The 18,827-nt window shown below is 52.0% G+C and overlaps 1 protein-coding gene across 5 annotated transcripts in view; it reads left to right on the top strand.

Moving 5' to 3' along the window:
- The first annotated feature begins 6,339 nt into the window (after positions 1 to 6,339).
- The window catches only part of LOC122181246 (nitric oxide synthase 1 adaptor protein), a 31,022-nt gene continuing 18,534 nt past the window's right edge, over positions 6,340 to 18,827 (top strand). For all 5 annotated transcript variants that reach the window (XM_042873635.1, XM_042873636.1, XM_042873637.1 and 2 more), the window contains exons 1-2: positions 6,340 to 6,478; positions 12,216 to 12,287. In XM_042873635.1, coding sequence (XP_042729569.1) covers positions 6,374 to 6,478; positions 12,216 to 12,287 — 177 coding nt within the window. In that variant the 5' untranslated portion in view covers positions 6,340 to 6,373. The remainder of the gene's footprint in view (positions 6,479 to 12,215; positions 12,288 to 18,827) is intronic.

Here is an 18,827-nt window from a genome sequence, read left to right on the forward strand (position 1 = left end):
TGGCAAACCAGGGGCACTCCTCACCTCCCCGCCTTGGAGCACAGGGGAGGAAAACCAGCCCTAGAATTGCATGCATTCCCTGAAGCAGCATCAGCTCAGCCCTGCCCTCTGCCCCCCGCTCACAGCCCGTGGGTTTTGCAGCACCCAAGGGTTGGGGACATGCTGGGGCTGCAGTGGTGAGTCCAAGCACAGACTGAGTGCATTGCATTGCCTGTCTGCCAGCTTCACCCATGCTACTTTTCTCCTGTTACTTAGTAACTGCCTGATCCAGGTTATGTTAATATGGATTTAAATTCTCCAAAGAGCAGAAAATTAAGGGAGATTATGAATCAATTTACGTTTCATCTGATTCATAAACCTACACACTCTACAAAATGAGTTGATTCGAAATAATTAAAGTTAAGAATGTCCTCATCACCTCTTCAATAATTCTGCTAGATGCGCTGTGTTTTCTTTGTCTTTACTTTTGCTCTCCTTAGCATTTCAAATTACACGTCTCTCTTTGTGTCCTTTTTCCAAGCTACCCCAAATTTAGCAGGCAATTAACAAAGTGATATGTAATAATAATGACAGCATTAATAATAGCAATAGGCGGTATGTGCAGCAGAGTGCCAAAGAAAGCAAGATGAACGGGAGCTCCTTGAGACAGAGCGCTTTGAAGAGCATCTCTGGAGCACTGTTATATAGCAGGGGGTAATGAGGGATGGATGAATCCTTTCACAGTGCTGTTTTCTCCATAATTCCTCCCCATCCGACCCCAGGAACCCTGATTTTGCACCCCCAGGGATGGGCAGGGGCAGGGCATGGGGCACACACTGCTGGTGAAGCCTCTGTTTGCTTGTTGAAGATGCTGCCCTACTTATTTAATCTTTCAGAAAGATGCCTGACGGGTTTTATAAAGTGTCTGAGCACAGTTTATGCTCTTGGGTTGCAGGAAATTAAATGCCTTTCGGTTGTCTCCTCGGGTAGTAAAGAATGAGTTCAGGAGACTTATTAAACTACATTTCCATCTCCATCCCCGGTGAAGGCACACTAAATAACTCCATCTGGGTGGGTTTGGAATATGTCATGGGCTTATCTCCTGGCCATGCAGCACCACGGATTATTACAACTTCAGAACTGCAAAAAGTCTCAGCTGTTCTCTCATTTATTGTATTTTATTTTTGTGCTCACATCTAACATTTGTAAACAGCTGTAACAGGTGAACTGTTAAAGCACAGGCGAGGGGTGCAATCTGGGGCTGCTGGGCACCCAGAGGGTCCTTTCCTCCTCATAAAAACTACTTTTCCACTACCAAAAGCCTTGTGCAAGTGGCAGAATTGATGCTCTCTGGCATTTGTTTTTCTCTGGAGATTTCTTTTACATTTTAGGGCCAGAAGGGACTGTGGGGTAGTGGCTGAAGAAACTCACCTGATTCCTCCCTCAAGCCCTGAGTTCTTGGCTGACCAACCACCCATCTGTGTGCAGAGAGCAGCCCAGCTGTCATTAGAGAGCATCATGAGCTGGGGTGCTCTGTGCCCATGGCCTGTCCCTGTGGCAGACCCATGCCCACATGCTGACCCCATGGTAAATAACCCCTCTGGGTCAGAAACTTGCTTGGCAAGCAGGGGGACAGCATCTTTTTCGTGCTTGGGCCATCTCCGCATTGACCAGCTGCAGCTCCCAGCCCTCTGATGATGACAGAGCCCTACTGACACCAGGGAAAAGCTCTCAGCATCACTCGTTTCCTTCTCTCTCAGCATCTGGAGCAATTGGAGAGATTTGCAGCTCATAGCCAGCACGAACCCGGCCGGCTGCTGCCATCTACGGCAGGATAGCCGCAGCAGGACTGCATGCCGGCTCCGCATGTCCCTGCAGCCAAGGCATGGGGAGCATGGGAGCTACACAACCACGGGATTCCAGCTGTTCTTGCCTCCTCACCTACGTTTTTCAGCCCAAACCCAAGTTTTTCTATTGGAAATTCGGCCCTTGTGTGCTAGCTGCTGTGTGCTGCTGGGTACAGGGCTGCGTCGTGGCGGCTACGTGAATTGCTTCACCTACATGCCACGGTGGGGGATGAGGAATTAAGCAGCCTCTAATTTTATCATCAGGGTTTATTAAATTAATTAAATACTGTGGACGCACTCTGTTAATCAGCTTTGCAATGGCAGAGCGGTTTCAGCAAGAGCTGAGGAGATGCTAACTGTGCAAAATCCTATTTCTGTGACACAGAACCGAGGGGACATTGGGCTCTGCCCTGACCTTGCTGTCCTCAGCAGGCACACAGGGGGTGAATTTGAGGTACGAAAGCATGTTGACTGCATCTGATTTGAAATAAAGGGAATGAAGTGTTTTCCTGGTGGTGAAAGTAAAAGGGCCAGGAGGAGAACATGACTGGTGGCTTTGGGATGGCTCTGCATGGCACAGTGGCACTGCTGTCCCTGCACCAATGGCACACAAAAGTGTGGCCAGAAATAAGCATTCCCAAAGAAGGAGGAAGCTGCAGTTATGTAGAGAAAGGAATGAACAGGACAACCAGCATAGGGGGCCCTGCCCCAGCTCCTTTCCTATACAAAAACATAAGTAGCACTGTGTGTGCTTTGCTTAGGGAGGTGATTTCAGCATCTGTTCTGGCTGCTGGGGCACCTCGTAGCAGTACAGTCCCGTGCTCAAATAGTTGTTAGAGGACGGGATGGTTTTCTGTTGCTTTCAAGCTGATCACACAAAGAAAAGCAACATCTGCTCAGTGAATGGGCTCCCGAGGAGAATTTGGAAGAGAATGGGAAAGAGTTGAATCAGCAAGATTCTCTCTTGGGAGAACGTGTATTTTTAGCCCCTCGCGTGCCCCATCCCTCCATATCCCTGCAGGCTGCTGACATCTGGGGAAGATTTTTAGTTGGAAGGTAGAGCCAAGAGCCCCAGTAATAAGGCAGAGGTAAAACGGGAGAAGTTCCTAATGAGAGCTCAGTAATGAGTGCCGGGCTGCTCACTTCCATCACATAGAGAAGTGAGCCATGAGTCAGGCCAGCGACTGCCGTGCGCTCTGTGAGGGCTCTCAGAGCAGTAGGAAACAGTCATCCATCACTGGTAACAGGAGTAGGATCTGAGTTTCAATTACAGATTCTCAAGCTATGCATTTGCAATTGTTTGGAAACAAAGTTCTCTTTAATTCCTCGCTCAACACTGTAGCTGGGCTGAGCAGATTGGGCCAAGGAGGAGTAGGAAGGGAAAACCAGTGTGGGATCCAAGAGCTGTATGTTCCCTTATGGGGGGACACGAGCTCACACCCTGCCCTTCAGGCTTCACTGGTGGGTGGGATGAGGCTGTCCCAGTCCTCAGTGAGCCATCCTCCCCACTCCCTGTATGTCAGGGACTTGTATACAGGCTCGTGTTGAAATTAATCATTCTGGTAATTTACAAGGCAATCAAAGAAAGGAGCCATGTGTCTGATTATACAGCAAATAAGCCTTGGCAAATTATAGCCATATTAAAGGTAGATCCAATTAGCCACAGTGATCATGGGGGAGAGCCCCAGAGTGATGGCTCCTCCTTGCTTCCTGCTGTGACAGGTGCAGCTTGTCCCACTCCCTCAGTGCACCTGCAGAGGTGGTGATGTAAGTAGATGGGACTTAAGTGGGGTGGTTGGGTGCAGGGGGGCAAGTGGTGTCAGATGGCTGTGCCCAGCCCATGCTGCCTTGCTGCAGGTGCTTCCAGCCCTGTCTGGGAGCTGGGAAAGGGCTGACTCAGAATTGTAGGGCTTAGAAGGGACCTCTGGAGACCGTCTGGTCCAATGGGGGGCCGTTGCTGTGCCTGCTGTGAGATAAGAAGTGCTGTGTGTTGAGGGGTAAGCACTGATTTCCAGGTGCACAGCTGTTAATACACACATTGATACATCTGCCAGTAGTCACTGTAACTGGTTGTGCTGAGGATGTGGTTTGTGGGGGGTTCCAAAAACCTGGGATAACTGTGAATTGAAAGGCTGTTCTGTTAGCACTTTGCTCCCACTCTGGTGGATATCAACAGCAGATCTGTGGCTTTAAAAGCACCCCTGAAGCTGTTCCTGGTTACACCTCTAAAATAAATACACACGTGCATGTTTGGCTGATGTGAGTGAGCGCTGCCAGCTTCCCAGAACAAAATGTCACCAAACGCCAGCAAGTTCCTGACCTTAATTCTAGCATACTTGCCTTCCTCCCTTCCTGAACTTTTGGCTTCCTTTCCAATCATCGCAATTTAGATGTTAATCACCCGGTTTTATTAGACAGAAAACGGGCTGCTCTCAGTGCCGCCCTGCTCAGCGCTTCTCCCCGCTGCGCCGTGCAGGTGGCAGAGGCACAGTGTGACCGCAGGGATGCTCCGTGCGAAGCGCAGAGGCAGAGCTGCGGGCTGGACTCGGGGTCGGTGCACGCTCTGGCGTTGCGCTTCGCAGCCGGGAGGTGGCAGGGCAGGGCCAGGAATCGCCATCCTAGCGGGCAGGTGCTGCCCGTGCCCGGGACGGGACCCTGGTGCCACCCCGGTGCCCACGTAGGGACTCTGAGCAGCCCGCAGCGCTCTGTCCCGGCCAACCCCAAGCGCCTGAGCTCGTTCAAGCAACCCTATTTATTTGGATGGCGGATTCCTTCCCACCGTGCTGGTGGCGCATTTGTGTCCCTGCCCTGTGTGACGCCAGCCTGCTGCCGCCCTCCCGTGTGGCACTGGGGACCTTTGTCCCCGCCACCCATTGTGCAAGTGCGGGCAAAGTGCCCGGCCTCGACGGGGCGGAAGCGTACAGGGCTGAAACAACAAGCGAACAACCGGTCGCACCGCTTGTGTGTGGCTGCGGGGTGTAATTGCTGCTTTGGGAAGGGAGGGAATGGGCTCTGGGTGTGCAGGACAAACACAGTGTGAGGGTTTGGTGCCCTCCATGCTCACTGGGGGGATCTGGAGGGGCACCGAGTCTGGTGTGTTGGAGCGGGGCCTGGCCTGGTGCTCCCAGCGTGGGCTGGTGGCGGGTCCAGGGTTGGACATGGTCTCTTCCAGGTGTCACTGTTATGATATAAGCTTACGAGGAAAGTGGAGCTCAGTGAAATGTCACACAAGTCTCTGCAGAGTGCTGCAGGCAGGCATTTGGGCTGCAGAAGAGCAGCTTTGTTACACGTTGTGGCTTACTGGCACGGGAAGCCCAAAGGCTGAGAAGTGCATCCTTCGGCTGCAGGCTTGCTCTGGGCACTGCTGCAGCTAACGCAGCTGTGCTGGGCCTGCACAGGGCTGGAATCCTCAGGAGGCCTCTCAAGTGACTGGGTGATTCCCAGCACCTGGGATTGCAGTGCTATCAGCTGAACCTTCCTGAGAGGTGGAACAGCTTCAGCCAGAGCCCAGAGCACCAAAGGCTGAGGCACAGACCCAGCCTCAGTGCTGTCTACCCAATACTGCCTTTTGCTTGCCCCAGACTCTAGCTTTAGACTTTAGGCTGTGTGGCTGTCCCCCTAACAGGAGCAAGAGGTCAAAATGCTGGAGACAAAACAAGCATTCCCACACACCTCGTGGCACTGCCGAGCACAGGCAGCTCTTATCTCCCTGGTGCCTGGCCCTGCCTCTGACTGCTGCTGGTTCCGGAAAGTCCGCTCCAATGGAAGGAAGCAAAACACTTTTTCAAATGTGGCTGAAACAGCACAGCTCTAAACAAGGAAAGTTTTACCGTGCTGATTTGCACTGAGAACAGCCCTGGATCTGCTATGCAAGGCTGGATTGCGGACAGAGCCTTGTGCCTTGATGGCTGAGGTTAGGGCCCCAGCTCGTGCTCAGTGCCACGCAGGTGGGCTCCTGTGTGAGGAGAAAGCAGCACTGGGGTGTCTTCAGCTAGGTGGGACTGATGTGTAGTGTTTGAGGGCTTTTATAAGGTTTGGTGTGGCCAGGTTGCAAAGCCTAAGACAAGATCATACCACTTCTAGTTACTTGGTTTCCATGACTTTTGGTATTTGCAAGGGGTAGGGTTCCACATGGCCACTAATCTCCAGGGCCGGAGCGTTCAGGGTAGCTCCAAGCACCCAGCATCCCAGGGCTCAGCTCCCTACCTGGAGAGCTCCCGTGCTCTCCACCCTTATAAAAATCCCTCCGCAGCGCTGGGGTGCAGAGCCGGGGCCGCGCACTAGATGTCAGCGGTGCCTCCGTCAGCTCCCCTTTCGGGTGCTTTTTTATTTTGATTCAATTATTTATTTTTTTGAAATCCTCCCGGCCCCTCCCTCCCGGGGGCAGCGGGGCTGCGCCTCGCTCCGCGCCCCCCGCTCCTCCCTTCCTCGGCGCTGCGCGGCGGCGCAATCCCGCCCCGGGGGCGGCCGGCGGTGCGGGGCGGAGGTTGCGCGGCGGCGGCGGCGCCGGGCGCGCTGCGGGGCTGCCCGGCCACCGCGGGGCCGCCATGCCCGCCAAGTCCAAGTACAACCTGGTGGACGACCGGCACGACCTCCGCATCCCCCTGCACAACGAGGACGCCTTCCAGCACGGCATCTGCTTCGAGGCCAAGGTGGGCAGCGAGCGCGCGTCTCCCGGTGCTCCCCGCTCCCCCGTTCTCCCGTGATTTTCTTTTTTTTCTCCGCTTGCCCCTGGGAGCCCTTTCCCACAGACTCGGCTGCCGAGAGTTGAGTGAGTCTTTCCTACTATCCCACAGGGTAGCCGGGTGGGTCAGGCGGTGACCCTGCTCCTTCACCCTTCCTTAGCATCACATAGGAGCATCAGTCCTGGGGCACAGGTGAGGTCGGGAGCCCCTTACCCCGGCTCTCCCCAACTTGGGGTGAATGGGTGGAGGGACTGCGTGCCATGTGTTGAGCTCTGGGAGAGGTCAGTGTTGGTCCCAAGCAAACACTTGCTGTTTCCCCTTGCAAATATAAATCATTCTTGCTAGTGTGTTTGGCAGGAAGCTCTGGTGGTGGTGTTTTTTTTTTTTTTTTTTCTGCTGGGACCTCTCAAGCTCGTACTGCATTGTGGTGTCCCATGGCTCTGGTGCTTGCAGCCCAAGAGAGCTGAGCATTTGTCTGCCTTGCCCATCGGCGGGCAGGTAGCTGGGGGGAGATAGCAGTGGAATTTGGAAAGCAAAGCCATTAAATCCCTGTCTCCATTGCTATTCATGGAGTTACAGTTGTCACATCAGTGAGCTATTCCAGTGAGTCTGGATTGGAAAAAAAAAACCAGTCTAGAAGAGTTTCTGAGCAGCACCCGTCCCTTGTATCCTATTGCCCAGAGGTGCTGGCAGGAGACAGATCGGAGCCCTGGCATCCAGTTCTGCATGGTGCCTTGAGGACAACTCCCTGTCCTGCTGCTGGGCACAGGGGCTGCATGTTCCCTCTGCTCACGGCTGGCAAGGTCTGCAGAGAGCAGCATGGTGCAGTTGTCTATGGAACAGAGTTACAACCTGCTTTGGAACTGCTCCTGGGAACGACTGGGCTTTTCATCCTTTTCTCCTGGGTTATTGCAGCTGGTTGCAGTGTTATTGCCAGCACCTGCTGCACAGCAGCTCCCTTCTCAATCACTTTACAGCTTCTTGGCTGCTCTGCCTCTTCCCTGCCTGGCTTAGGGTGGGAGCAGAGGTTTTGGGTGAAGAGGAGGATGTGGCTTTATCGCCTGTGGTCTGCTCACTGCTCGTCTCTTCTCTGTAGGGTTCTGGGGTGGTGCATGTGAGTCTTTGTTAGCTCCTTTCTCTTATTTTGTATCCTGTGGCACACGTTCATGCCAAGCACGAGCTGGATGAAGCCTTACTCTTGAATTTGTGTATTTCTCCAGCAGCTCCCAATGCCAGATGCAGAATGCAGATGGCTTAGGCAATTACTCCATCCTTTTATTAGATTGGTGGAGATTAATTAAATGCTTACACTCCTTTAGTTCCTTTTATCCCCATGAATCCTGGGCACTGAAACTCACACAGCTCTCATTGGAGAGAGGTGCAGAGCACACATCCCACTGCTGGGTGGGGAAACGGGAGGCTGGGGTTTGGAGCAGAGCAATACCAAAAGGAGAAATCCATCCCTGCAAGCCCTTGGCAGGATTATGTGTTTTTGTGGGTGGGGCAGCCCTGGGGGCTATGGGGCATTGTGAGCAGCCTGGCCTCTGCCTTCAGCTGCGCCTCGCTCCTCCTCCTCTTCTCCCTGATATCCAGTGTTGGTCCCATGCCCACCACCTTTGTTCTTGTTGCAGTTGGGATGTGCAAATTTGGCCCTTTCCAAGCACGGGGTGATGAGAGTATGTGGTGCGGCTGAGGGTGCTGCCACCAGGGCTGTTTGCAGTCACATACTCTGGCATAGGGATGCTCTCCAAGCAGGGCACTCTCCAAGCCTTACAGTAATCCATTTTATGGAGATAAACCCAATAACTGGAGAATTACGCTCCATCTTCTCAGGGAGTAGTAATGCAGTTCACACTTTTAGATCTGTTTTTGCTGGCCACCTTTCTTGGCACTGCAAGTCTCCGCATCTTTGAAGTGCCTCAATCAAGCTGGTGGGAACTGGAGGAGCTGGCTTCACTTTCTGCCCATTGTGGTCAGAACTGTTGGATTAAATCAAGAGCTGGGCCTCTTGGGTGTGCTGAAGCGCTTGGATGAAAGAGCTGCGAGCTGCAGCGTGTCGCAGGGGAGCTGGCATGAATCCCCACTTGTGCAATGGTTTCCTGTTTAAATAAATAAGTATTTAGAGAATAAAGACACCTTCTGTCCACCTCCTCCCATCACGGCTCCTCCAGTTGGGGCAGGCTGAAGGGCACACGAGCCTGCTTTGTTTTCCCAAAGGGAAAACTGGAGGATGAAATCCAAGAGCAGCTCAGGTGTTGGAGAAGGAGATGCCTGGGGTGCCCATGCAGAGCCACCAGGATGTTCCCTGCCAGCAGGCCTGTGAGCAGATAAATGAGAGTGGGTTGGAGGATTGCTGCTGTTGTTGCCTGCAGGTTGGTTTGGGGGTTTGGGTGGGCTTTTTTTTAATTCTATACTCCCCTTAGAGGATCTTGGCAACCATGCATTTTCTGTCATGTTTGTCAGTACTTTTCTCCACTTTCATGCGTGGGAAACTGAGAATGAACCGAGCATCTGCTGCCGTCTATGTTTGGAGACAGGACATGGAAGAGACTTTGCTCGGATCCAGCGTGTTCCTTCCTGCGGATCCTGCCAGATCCAGCAGACTTGCCTGCCTGCCTCTCACAGGGCTGTGCCAGTGCCAGCAAATGTCAGAGTTTGAAGCAGGAGAGATACAGGCACCTCCAACTTGGGCCATCCATCTCTGTGCCTTGCTGCAGGCTGCCTTTGTAGGCATTTCTCCATCCCCTGCTTGGGCTTGTTGGCAGCCGGGCACTGCTGGGAGTTGGAAGCAGGTTGCTTGAAGCTCATACCTCCAGGTGCCTGGGAGAGGTTTGGCAGCAGTGCTTGGGGGTGTTGGTGCTGGCAGCTCTTGAACACGGCGCTCAGCAAGGTCTGCTCACCAGCAGCAAAGCTGCAGCGCGGGATTGCTCGCTGCAGGCTATAAATAACCTTGCCGAGCACCACAGAAGTTCTCCTCTGCAGCAGTGGCATATTTTTGCCATACTTGTTAAGTCAGTTTGGAGGCTGCTCGCTGGAGCTCCCAGCAAAGCTCTCTGCTGGGACTTGGCAGAACTGCAGAGAGGGGCCCTGGGGCAGCTCTGTGGCTGTGCAGCAGAACTCGGAGCACAGTGTGTGCACAAGGATGGAGCACAGGCAGTGGTTTCCCATCCTGTTGGGAGTTCATCCTCCCAGAGCCTGGCACTGCTTCCTCTCTGCCAGTGTATCATTGTGATAAAGGAGTTCCCAAACCTCTCCTCCGGGTCTTTTTGAAGGAGACAGTATAGTGTGTTCATCGCCCTCTGGCATGATGCTGTCCCACCAGCCCTATCCCCAGTTGATGCGGACTGGCAGGCTGCAGGCTCCTGGGCACATGACTGGCCAGGGCCAGGAAGAGGAGGCTTTTCCATTGAAGTCAGCTGGCACATCAACTTTTCCACTTCTGCCAGCTCAGTTCTGCCCTGCTGGTTATGAGCAAGCCTCTCCCCTCACAGGGCAGAACAGGGGGTGGGATGTATCCCCCTGGGCTGCTCTGGGAAAGCAGTTCCAGCAGGACAAGGCTCCTGCAGACATATGTACAGGCAGCAGTGATGGAATCACAGCTATGGGTTTCCCCATTGTGCTGCCCCATGCTTTGGGGTGTGCTTCCCCTCGCCTGCCCTGACCCCCCAGTGCAATCTCTGCCTTGACTTTTTGCTCCCATGCTACAGTGTCTATGGCAGTGGCACAGTGCAGGGAGCAAAGCAGAAAAATGCTGTCCTGCTTCTTATGGGAGCTAGCACAGTAGCTGGGGAATCCAGGCAGAATATGGGACTGGTGTTGCCTCCAGCTCCCACACCAGCAGCTCTGCCCCCGCTGCTGGCTCCTTATCTCAGGGCAGCTCTTGGGGCTGGCGAGGCTCCAGGCGGCTGCTTTGGGCTTTCCCAGTGGGATGATTCAGCCCTGACCTTTGCACGATACAGGGCTGTGGGGTGCTGACATACTTGCTCTTCATGAAGGCTTTCCTGATCCCACGGACACCGCTTGGGAGGCATCCCCGTGTTTTTTTTTTCAGGCAGATCACCTTCTCAAGGGAATTTGCTTTTGAGGGGGCAGGAGAGCGTTAAACAACCTCAAGGAAATGAAAAAACACCAAGAGAACGCAGAAGCTAAATAATTTGTGCAAACATTGCAAAATGTATTTCCCAGATTTCTCGTGTTTATTTTCCTCCTGCCCAGGGAGAGCTGGTATTTCTCTGAGCTGGCAAGGGCCTCTGGGCATGCTGCCTGTCCTCCCAAGGGATGGGGAAGCTACACAGGGCGGCCCTGCTCCCAGCAGCAGCTCTGGATGTTCCCACACCTCTTCCTCAAGCAAAGCTCAGAGCTATGGGTAGGAGGGCTGGGGGTGCTGATAAGCACAGTGCTTTCTCACACCATCCTCACTCCTTCACCCTGTAAGGCTGACCTCACCGGCTGCATTTTTTGGGGGATACTCATCACACTGCGAGGCTTTGTCTGTTTCCAGAGTGAAGGAGAGGTGGATGGTTTCAAGGCTGTGAGCCACGTGCTGAGGTGCTTTGGGCTTGAGGTCCTTGCTGCCAGCAGTAGGGTGTGGGATGTGGGCAGGATGCTCTGGTTTTGAGCAAAGTGCACCCTGTGGGGTTGTTTGGTGGCCAAGAGTTCCTACTGATGCTCTTCAGGCTTGACATAAAAAAAGGGAAGTAAATTCATGGCAAAGATACCTCTCATAATAAAACATAAACCCTTGATTCTGGATGGGAAGAATCTGTTTAGGGGCTGTAATTGCTACTTTTGCAGTCAGGCTTTAGCTGCTGGGGTTTAGAAAGTGAGTGCTGCCTCTGCCTGTGGCTGCATCGTGGGGCTTAATTCCTGGTTGCGTAAGGCTGTCCTGCACTGCCACGGCACATGATGAGCAAGCCAGCTGTTTGATGTTTATTTTTATATCCCTTCTCTTTGTGTGTCCTCATGGCATCAGCTGCCAGGTCCTGCACTGTCACCATCTGCCTGCCCATGGGATCCCTGCGGGGCTGAAGGTGGGCTCAGCACGTGCTGAGGAGAGCTCGTGCTCTGCACCCAGATGGGCTCTGTGCAGCAGTGGTAGGGGCAAAGCCTGCTGCCACTGGTTGGGGACACTGAGGGTTTTGTACAGTTAACACTTCTTCATCTTGATTTATTAACGAGATTAATCTGGCTCTTTCTTGCAAGCGGGAATGCTACGAAGAATGAGACAATGGGTATAGATCCTTGTTTCCCTTTCTATGGTAGGAAACTTGAGCTGTGCAGCATCCAACAGGCTTCTGAGCCATGTGCAGCATACAAAGGACTGCCCCATTTTAGTCATTCAAGCTATTATGAGGTTTTCCTATAAGAAAGCCTCTTACTCTGTCAAACAGAAAGGATGCTCGCATGAGGACTGGCTAAAGAAGCAAAAGGTGACACAGGAGGAGAAATGTGACCGCTGTCTGCAAGCCATGCTGCAAGGCAGGAGCAGGCAGAAAGCGAGGCTGGGAAATTTAGGGCAACTGCTCTTTGTGGGGAGGGAGAGGGCTGGGAGGGTGGGAGGAGATGTTGTTGCTTGCAGCACTTTGGGTATGGTGGGCAAAATGCTGGGCTGTGCGTGGGTGCAGCAGGGCAATGCGAGGCTGTGAGGTTCTGGAGCTGTCAGTGACATGCAAACAGGGCTAACCCGCTATTTCTCTCCATGCAGTACATAGGCAGCTTGGATGTACCACGGCCAAACAGCAGGGTGGAGATCGTGACAGCCATGCGGCGGATCCGGGTGAGTGCTACGACTGAGCTCCTTCCTTCCTTCCTTCCCCTTGGGGTGAGGGTCACAGCCCTCCCCTTCCCACAGCTGCAATCTTCCCCTGCTCCCGCACTGAGATGAGTGCCTGGTGCAGGGTGCAGGATCGCTGGCACCACTACAATCAGAGGGGTGCAGCATATGGCTTGTAGGAGAGGTACATTTGTTTTCTTCTGCTGGCCTAAGAGCATTGCTGTGTGACGTTTTGGATGCTGGATGCCAGCAGGTCCGTGGCCTGTATATGGCTATGTGCAAGTGGAAGCTCTGAGTTCAAGTAACCAGCAGCACATGGGTGAGCTGCAGGCCAGCCAGCAGCAGGCTCACTTGGTGGCGAGCAGATCAGGGGATGTCATCTGGCTCTGAAATCATCAGTGTTTCCAAAATAGGGACAACCAGGATGCTGGGCTCTCCGGTCACATAATGCCTGGCCAGCAGCCACCGGAGCTGCTCTTCCTCTGCTCCCCTCCTGCAGAACGTGTGGCTGGGAAGCCTCCAGCCTCTCTTAGAGGGGTCTGGCATTGTGGCACAGATTTTTAGTTTCAAATTTTGGTACGTAAATAGCCTGTGGGCTTTTCCTGCATACACTCCTGCACGCTGCCCTGCCTGCCCAGTGGCTGGGAGGTGTTTTGTTAGCGTTAGGTTTGCTCACCTTGGTTCTGAGCTGGGTTGAGGATATGTTACACCATCGGGAGCTCTGCAAGGCTCATGGGCAGCTGTTTTCTCTTCCTTCCTTCAAGTTCCCTGGGACCAACGTTGTCCTGGGAAAAGGCACCTGGGATCCAGCTTCTGAAATCAGGAGCTCAGCCCCAAGGTTTCACAGCTCTACATCAGCAAGAGAGGACAGACACAGAGAGAACAGCTTTGAGAACTTCAGTAACCCCCCCCATGTTTAAGAACAAAACAAAACAAAACATCCCTTGTTGACCTATATGGACAAACTTAAGCATAGCCTAGATAATGTGCAGATGAAGCTCTGGATGATGGAAGGAATGCAGATTAAGATAAAATAATGACTTCTTGTGATGAATGATGTGTTTGAAACGTGTACTTGAGCTGCCTCGGTGCAGCATAACATGGGACAGATGCAAGTTGTCAGAAAGACATGAACTTGCAGATGTGATGCACCAGAGGGACTGGTGCAGAAGTGCATGGGCACCCTGTGCGGCAGCTGGGGAGGACACCCTGGGAGCCCTCACGTGCTGCCAAAGGACATGGGAGTACTGCTGGGGCTGGCTGGGCTGCAGCATCCTGGTGGGATGTCCCCCGACCTGGGGGGCACGCCGGACGCGCATAGCAGGCATTGCTGGCATTCCTGCTGCCTGTGTGCTCCCTGCTCCCCCGCAGAGGCAGCCGTGCACCGGAGCCAGATGCACGCCGAGAGCTCGGCTCTGTCTGTTTTGTGGAGCTGGATCGAGAGGGGTTTTATATGAGGAAACTGCATTTCGTGAGAGTGGGCAGACTGATCTAGTGGGTGGCAACCCTGTCCATGGCAGTGGGTTGGAACTGGGTGATCTTTGAGGTCCCTTCCAACCTAAGATTCTATGATCTTTGGCCACATGTGCAGCAATAAATGCAATAAATACAGGAGGCCAGGGCTTGTTTTCCTGGCAAGCAGCTGGGTTTATGTATATGTGCTGCTGAGACCTTCTTCCTCCCCGTCTCCAAACAGGGTGGCCTGTGCACTCGAAGCAATCACAACTCCGTCCTAACTACGTAGGCTCAGAGTTGCAGAAGATTGGAGTTGAAAGTAGACAAACAAGCTACAAACACGCTTCTTTTTCCTTTTTCCCGGGATGGTTGAGCACAACCAGAACTGTATGGGTTTTTAATGCAGCCATGATGTAAGCATACACAAATGCCTTCCGCCCGGTGCTCCTGGCATGTTTCCAGTGCAGCCATGATACCTGGCACAGTCATTCCAGACAATTTCCGCTCCTCTTCTTTGCTGCATGGATTGCTGAGTGTGGCTTTAATCCAGGTTTTCTCTGGTTCCAGAAAGGATGAAATCTTATATGGGCACTGTAAAAATTGCTTCTGTGGAGGTCTCCTGCAAGCCTGTTGCTGGGAAGTGTCCAGCAGGTTCAAAAAGTGGAGGCATTTCAGGCATTTTAGAGCCTAACTCCTCCAGATATCCTGCTCTGCCAGGTACATCTGATTTTGTGTGATTTCTGCTTTGCATAGCTGAGCTTTATTTTAGCAAACTGGCAAAGTTTCTGAATTTCAACAAGCTTGCTGAAAGCAGAATTTTTCATCCTTTGAAAGCTACATGCACAGTTGGACTGGTGAGAAAATTGCTGCGTGTGGCCACTCATTTGCACAGAGCCCACAGTGTAATTTGCAGCTCATTTAATTAGCGTCTTTCTGAGATATACCTGTTAGCACCGCGGCGAGTTTCTAAGTGTTAGGCGACTCATCGTGTCTTGCTTGACAAAAGGGAGGAAAGAATGCAAGCAGCACAAGCACTGCAGTCTGTGCGGTAACAGGGAGCGGTCTGGGGGTGGGCTACAGATCCTGTGGGGGGATGTGTGATGGGCTTGGGCTCAGTGGGGGCTGGGAGAAAAGCACAGCACTGGGAGCAGGGTGAGCTATTAGAGCTAATAGCTTCCCATCATTATCCCAGATGTAGAAGATTGTGTTCTATTAGATCTGGGAGGAACGGGTGAGGTATCTGTAGCAATTGCCATTTATCGGATTAAAGAGGGTAAAGGTGAGCTTATTGATTTTCCCTGGCACTGCTTAGCTTTACACTGAAACAACCTCCCACTTACTTCAGAGCCTGCCCCGGTGGCATCAGTGGGCACATGCTTGTGGAATGACTCGTGAGGATGCGACTGTATGTACTGGGTAAGGAGCAGGACCATGCTCTCTTGGTAGGACCTTGGTGAGGTGCTGGAGGACTTGCTGGAGGTGCTTCATTAGTCTGTCCCTCCCTACCTGCTTTGGCTGATCCTGTTGCTACTGATATGCAGTCACTGAGGGGAAAGGCTGTGCTCTGTGTCACATAATATGACAACCCTGGCTGCTTGCTGTGACGCAGGGGAGCCAGGCTCACTCTTACACACCTTTCCTGTGCATTAGAAAAGGTCCTAATGTTAGACTTCTTGGAACTGCATCATTTTCTATGTGAGATCGTTCTGCCTTCTGCATCTCAGAGATTCCAAAACTGATGCAGGAGCACTGCAGAAAATAAGGTTGAGAAGGATGTGCCGAGGTGGGGTTGATCTGGGGCTTCAGCTTGTCCTGGCATCTCCCAGCAGGCGCAGCGCAGAGCTGGGCTTGTCTCATCGCTCCAATCCCCAGGAGTTTCTATGACTCATAGCACCCATGGCATTGCTTTTGAAATTTACTTCTGGTTTCCTGCAGCATGGAATTTTCCTGTGGGTTTCGGAATAAACCAGGCTTTCAGCTTACTGCCACCGTGACAGCTCTGTGCCCCTGGGAGGGCACTAGGTCTGGCTGCTCCCTTGTGCTGACTGCTCAAGCCTGCACAGCATGGAGATGGGCAGAGCAGATGTGGGCAGCCCCCACCTCTGGGCAGGTGTCTGCATGGCAGAGATGCCTTACCTGGCTCCTGCTGTGCAAGTGGGGGCTCTGGGGAGAGAGAGGTTGTGCAAAGCAGAGCAAAGAGCAAAAAAATCTCATGAGGAGGAGGTCAGGATCAACCACTACGTTATATCTGTTTGATGGATGAGAAACTATGACTTAGGAAGAAGAAGGGATTTGTCAGGCTTATCCGAGCTAAAATCAATGTTTCAATGCTGCTGTTGTGCATGATCCTTTCTGCTCTTGTGCTTCTCTGCTGGTCCTCAAAGGCCAAGATCAGCTCCGTTTAATCTGCTGGCACGTTCCTTGCTGTGTCACCTATGTATTGGTGCACAGAGCTGCAGCCCTGCAGACACCTGCTCAGTGCGGTACCAGGCAGAGCAGGGCTGTTGGACAAGCTGAACAAACTGAGTGTGGTTCAGCCCCTCTTACTTGAGTTGGGAGCCTGATGCATATTCTTTTTGCTTCCTTCTAACCTCTTTCCTAATGCTTCATCCAAGTGTGCTATAAAACAGGTGATATTTCATCAGTTATATCAGTAGGGATTCCCACAGCACTATGCTGTGAGATAATTTCACCTTTCTGTGTGGCTGCACGTTCTTTTTCACACACCTAGGACCCTGTTGTCCTTATTGCAGCAGCAGCATGGCAGTGGAAGCTCAGCTCGCTGTCCTTTCTGCTGGATGACACTTATTGATGTCTGATAGCTATATTTTTTTTATAGATTTCTGCATCTTATGTATTCAGTTTCTGTTCCTTTTCCTTTGGGAAGCGGCTTGGACATTGCCATATGAAATCAAGCTGAAATAAATACACACCAAGTTCACTTGACCTGGATATCAAATATGCTGTTTTCTTCCAGACCCACATAAAAATAAGTGTTGTGCTCTCCCTGTTGTGGGGTTTACTGGATAACAGTGGCATTCTGTCAGTTTTCTGTCTATTGTTCTTTCACTTTGGAATCCAGTGGTTAGTGGATTGCACACCCTCGGGCTGGGCTGTACTGTTGTTTTAGATAACATTCGTCAAATTGTTTGCAGAGATGGAAATTGAAAGATATTCTTTAAGTTTCTCAGCCAGCCTGATGCCTCTGTGTGATACACCACTAATTTTATTGGGATAGCTTAGGATCTCATTTTGCGTGGGACTATTATTGCTGTGTCGAGTTGTGCTGCCATCCTTTGGGTTGGCATTCAGTCCCACATTGACTGCGTTCTAACATCCCAAAAGCTTGAAACCTTTGTTAACTCAGAGTTTTTTCAAGGATCTGAGTCTATAACTCTTTATAAAACTCTCTGAAGGATGGTATTCAAGCTTGCTGATTTTAAATGTAGAGTTTAGTGAATGGTTTTTAGTACCTGCATGAGTTATTGCTGAATAGGAGCCAGGAAACAAATGTGTGATATGAATAATTGCCTTTTTTGTCCAGTTGCAAACCAGAAATGTTGTTGAGCACCGTTACCATTTAATGAGACCCACAGGGCTGGCTTGCTTCTGATGCGCTAAGCATTTAGTGCTATTGCTTATTCAGTCTTTATTAATTGTCTGAATTTCGTAATTGCTGATTTAGTTACATTATTACCAGCCTGCTTCCTTTTGGTTTGTCATTGCTTTTCTGCTTGGCCGTTCCCATCTGCTTACCACGCTGGAGTTGCTCAAGCTTTTTATGCAATTTGGTGCAGTAAAACAGGCAAATGAATGAATCCTGTGCCACAACCTGGGCTGCAAACCTTGCTGTGCTCAGACTGCTCCCTGCATTGACACCTCCCTGAAGCACTGGGCACGGTCCTCTTGTTGCCCCATTTTTCACCAGTGCCGAGGTGGAGGGGGGATTGGCACACTCCAGTGGTGCCAGAGATGCTGCCCAGCAGTTGCCTTGGGGTCTGCCTTGGAAAGCATGTTGGGAAGGAAGCACAGAGTGCTGATCTCTTTGAAAGGTGCTCGCCAGGTGTTTCCTGACTCTCCCCACGGCAAGCCGGATGAGGCTGTTTCTGCAGAGCTGCTCAGGGCAGCCCGGTGCTCTGAAACATGCCAACCAGCACAGCCCTGCTCTGTAGAAACCACACCGTGCCTGTGGTCCCTTTGATCCGAGGACTGCCCAGTGTCAGCCATCTCCAGCATCTCACTGCATGTCTGCACCAAGATGGTGCCCGCATGGCTGCCTCCTCCTCATGGCCTCCGCCTTGCAGGCTGTGCTGTCAGCCCGTGAGTTTTAACCCAGGCCTCAGCACAGCTCCATCCCAACTGGGCACGTTGTCTGTCTTCGACGTGTTCCTGCAGTTTGGAAGAGCTAATGAGCAGCTAATTAAAAATGCCACAAATTCCAGTCAGATATGGGGTTTCCAAAGAATGTGCTGCTGCTGCTTATTTTAGCAAGAGATGATAAACACTAAAATGGGTATGGCTCATTGTTGGAGTTGTGTCTGCAGGGCTGGACTGAGCTCTGCTGCAAGAACAGCATGTACTGAGGCATCCCGCTGCCTTCCACACTGCCCTTCCACTGTGAATCCCCCTACAGATGCAGTGTGCTTTCTCCTCCTTTCCCTGCACCCAAAGCAGTGGATGCAGTGCCTGTGACCATGCAGCCTGGTAATTTGCAACCAGTCAAACCAGTATCCCGCATTGGTGGTGGGATGCTCACTCCTGGCCTTGGCTGCTGGTTTAACTTCTATCACAGCTCTGATTTTTCTGAGCTTCCCATGAAACTTCTCAGGTTGAAGGGGTACCTCAGGGTGTTAGCTTGGCTAATGGAACTTGAGAGCAGAAGGGAAGGCAGAGGGAGCTGATGGAGGCAGCTGTGTGGTGGGGAACAGCAAACCAAGCAGACAGAATTTATTGTGAAATAGTCAGTGTTACTGGGGCACCTATTTTGTGTGATAAATGGTATGCTGCGATCCAGGCTTGTTGCAAAGCAGCCGCCCTAACTCTGCTCTGCTGCTGTCGCAACACGGGTATTTTTAGACTGATTCCCAT

The sequence above is a fragment of the Lagopus leucura genome, unplaced genomic scaffold (genome assembly GCF_019238085.1).
Source record: "Lagopus leucura isolate 7727_CA_CO unplaced genomic scaffold, USGS_WTPT01 Super-Scaffold_100009, whole genome shotgun sequence".
In the NCBI taxonomy this organism is placed as follows: Eukaryota; Metazoa; Chordata; class Aves; order Galliformes; family Phasianidae; genus Lagopus; species Lagopus leucura.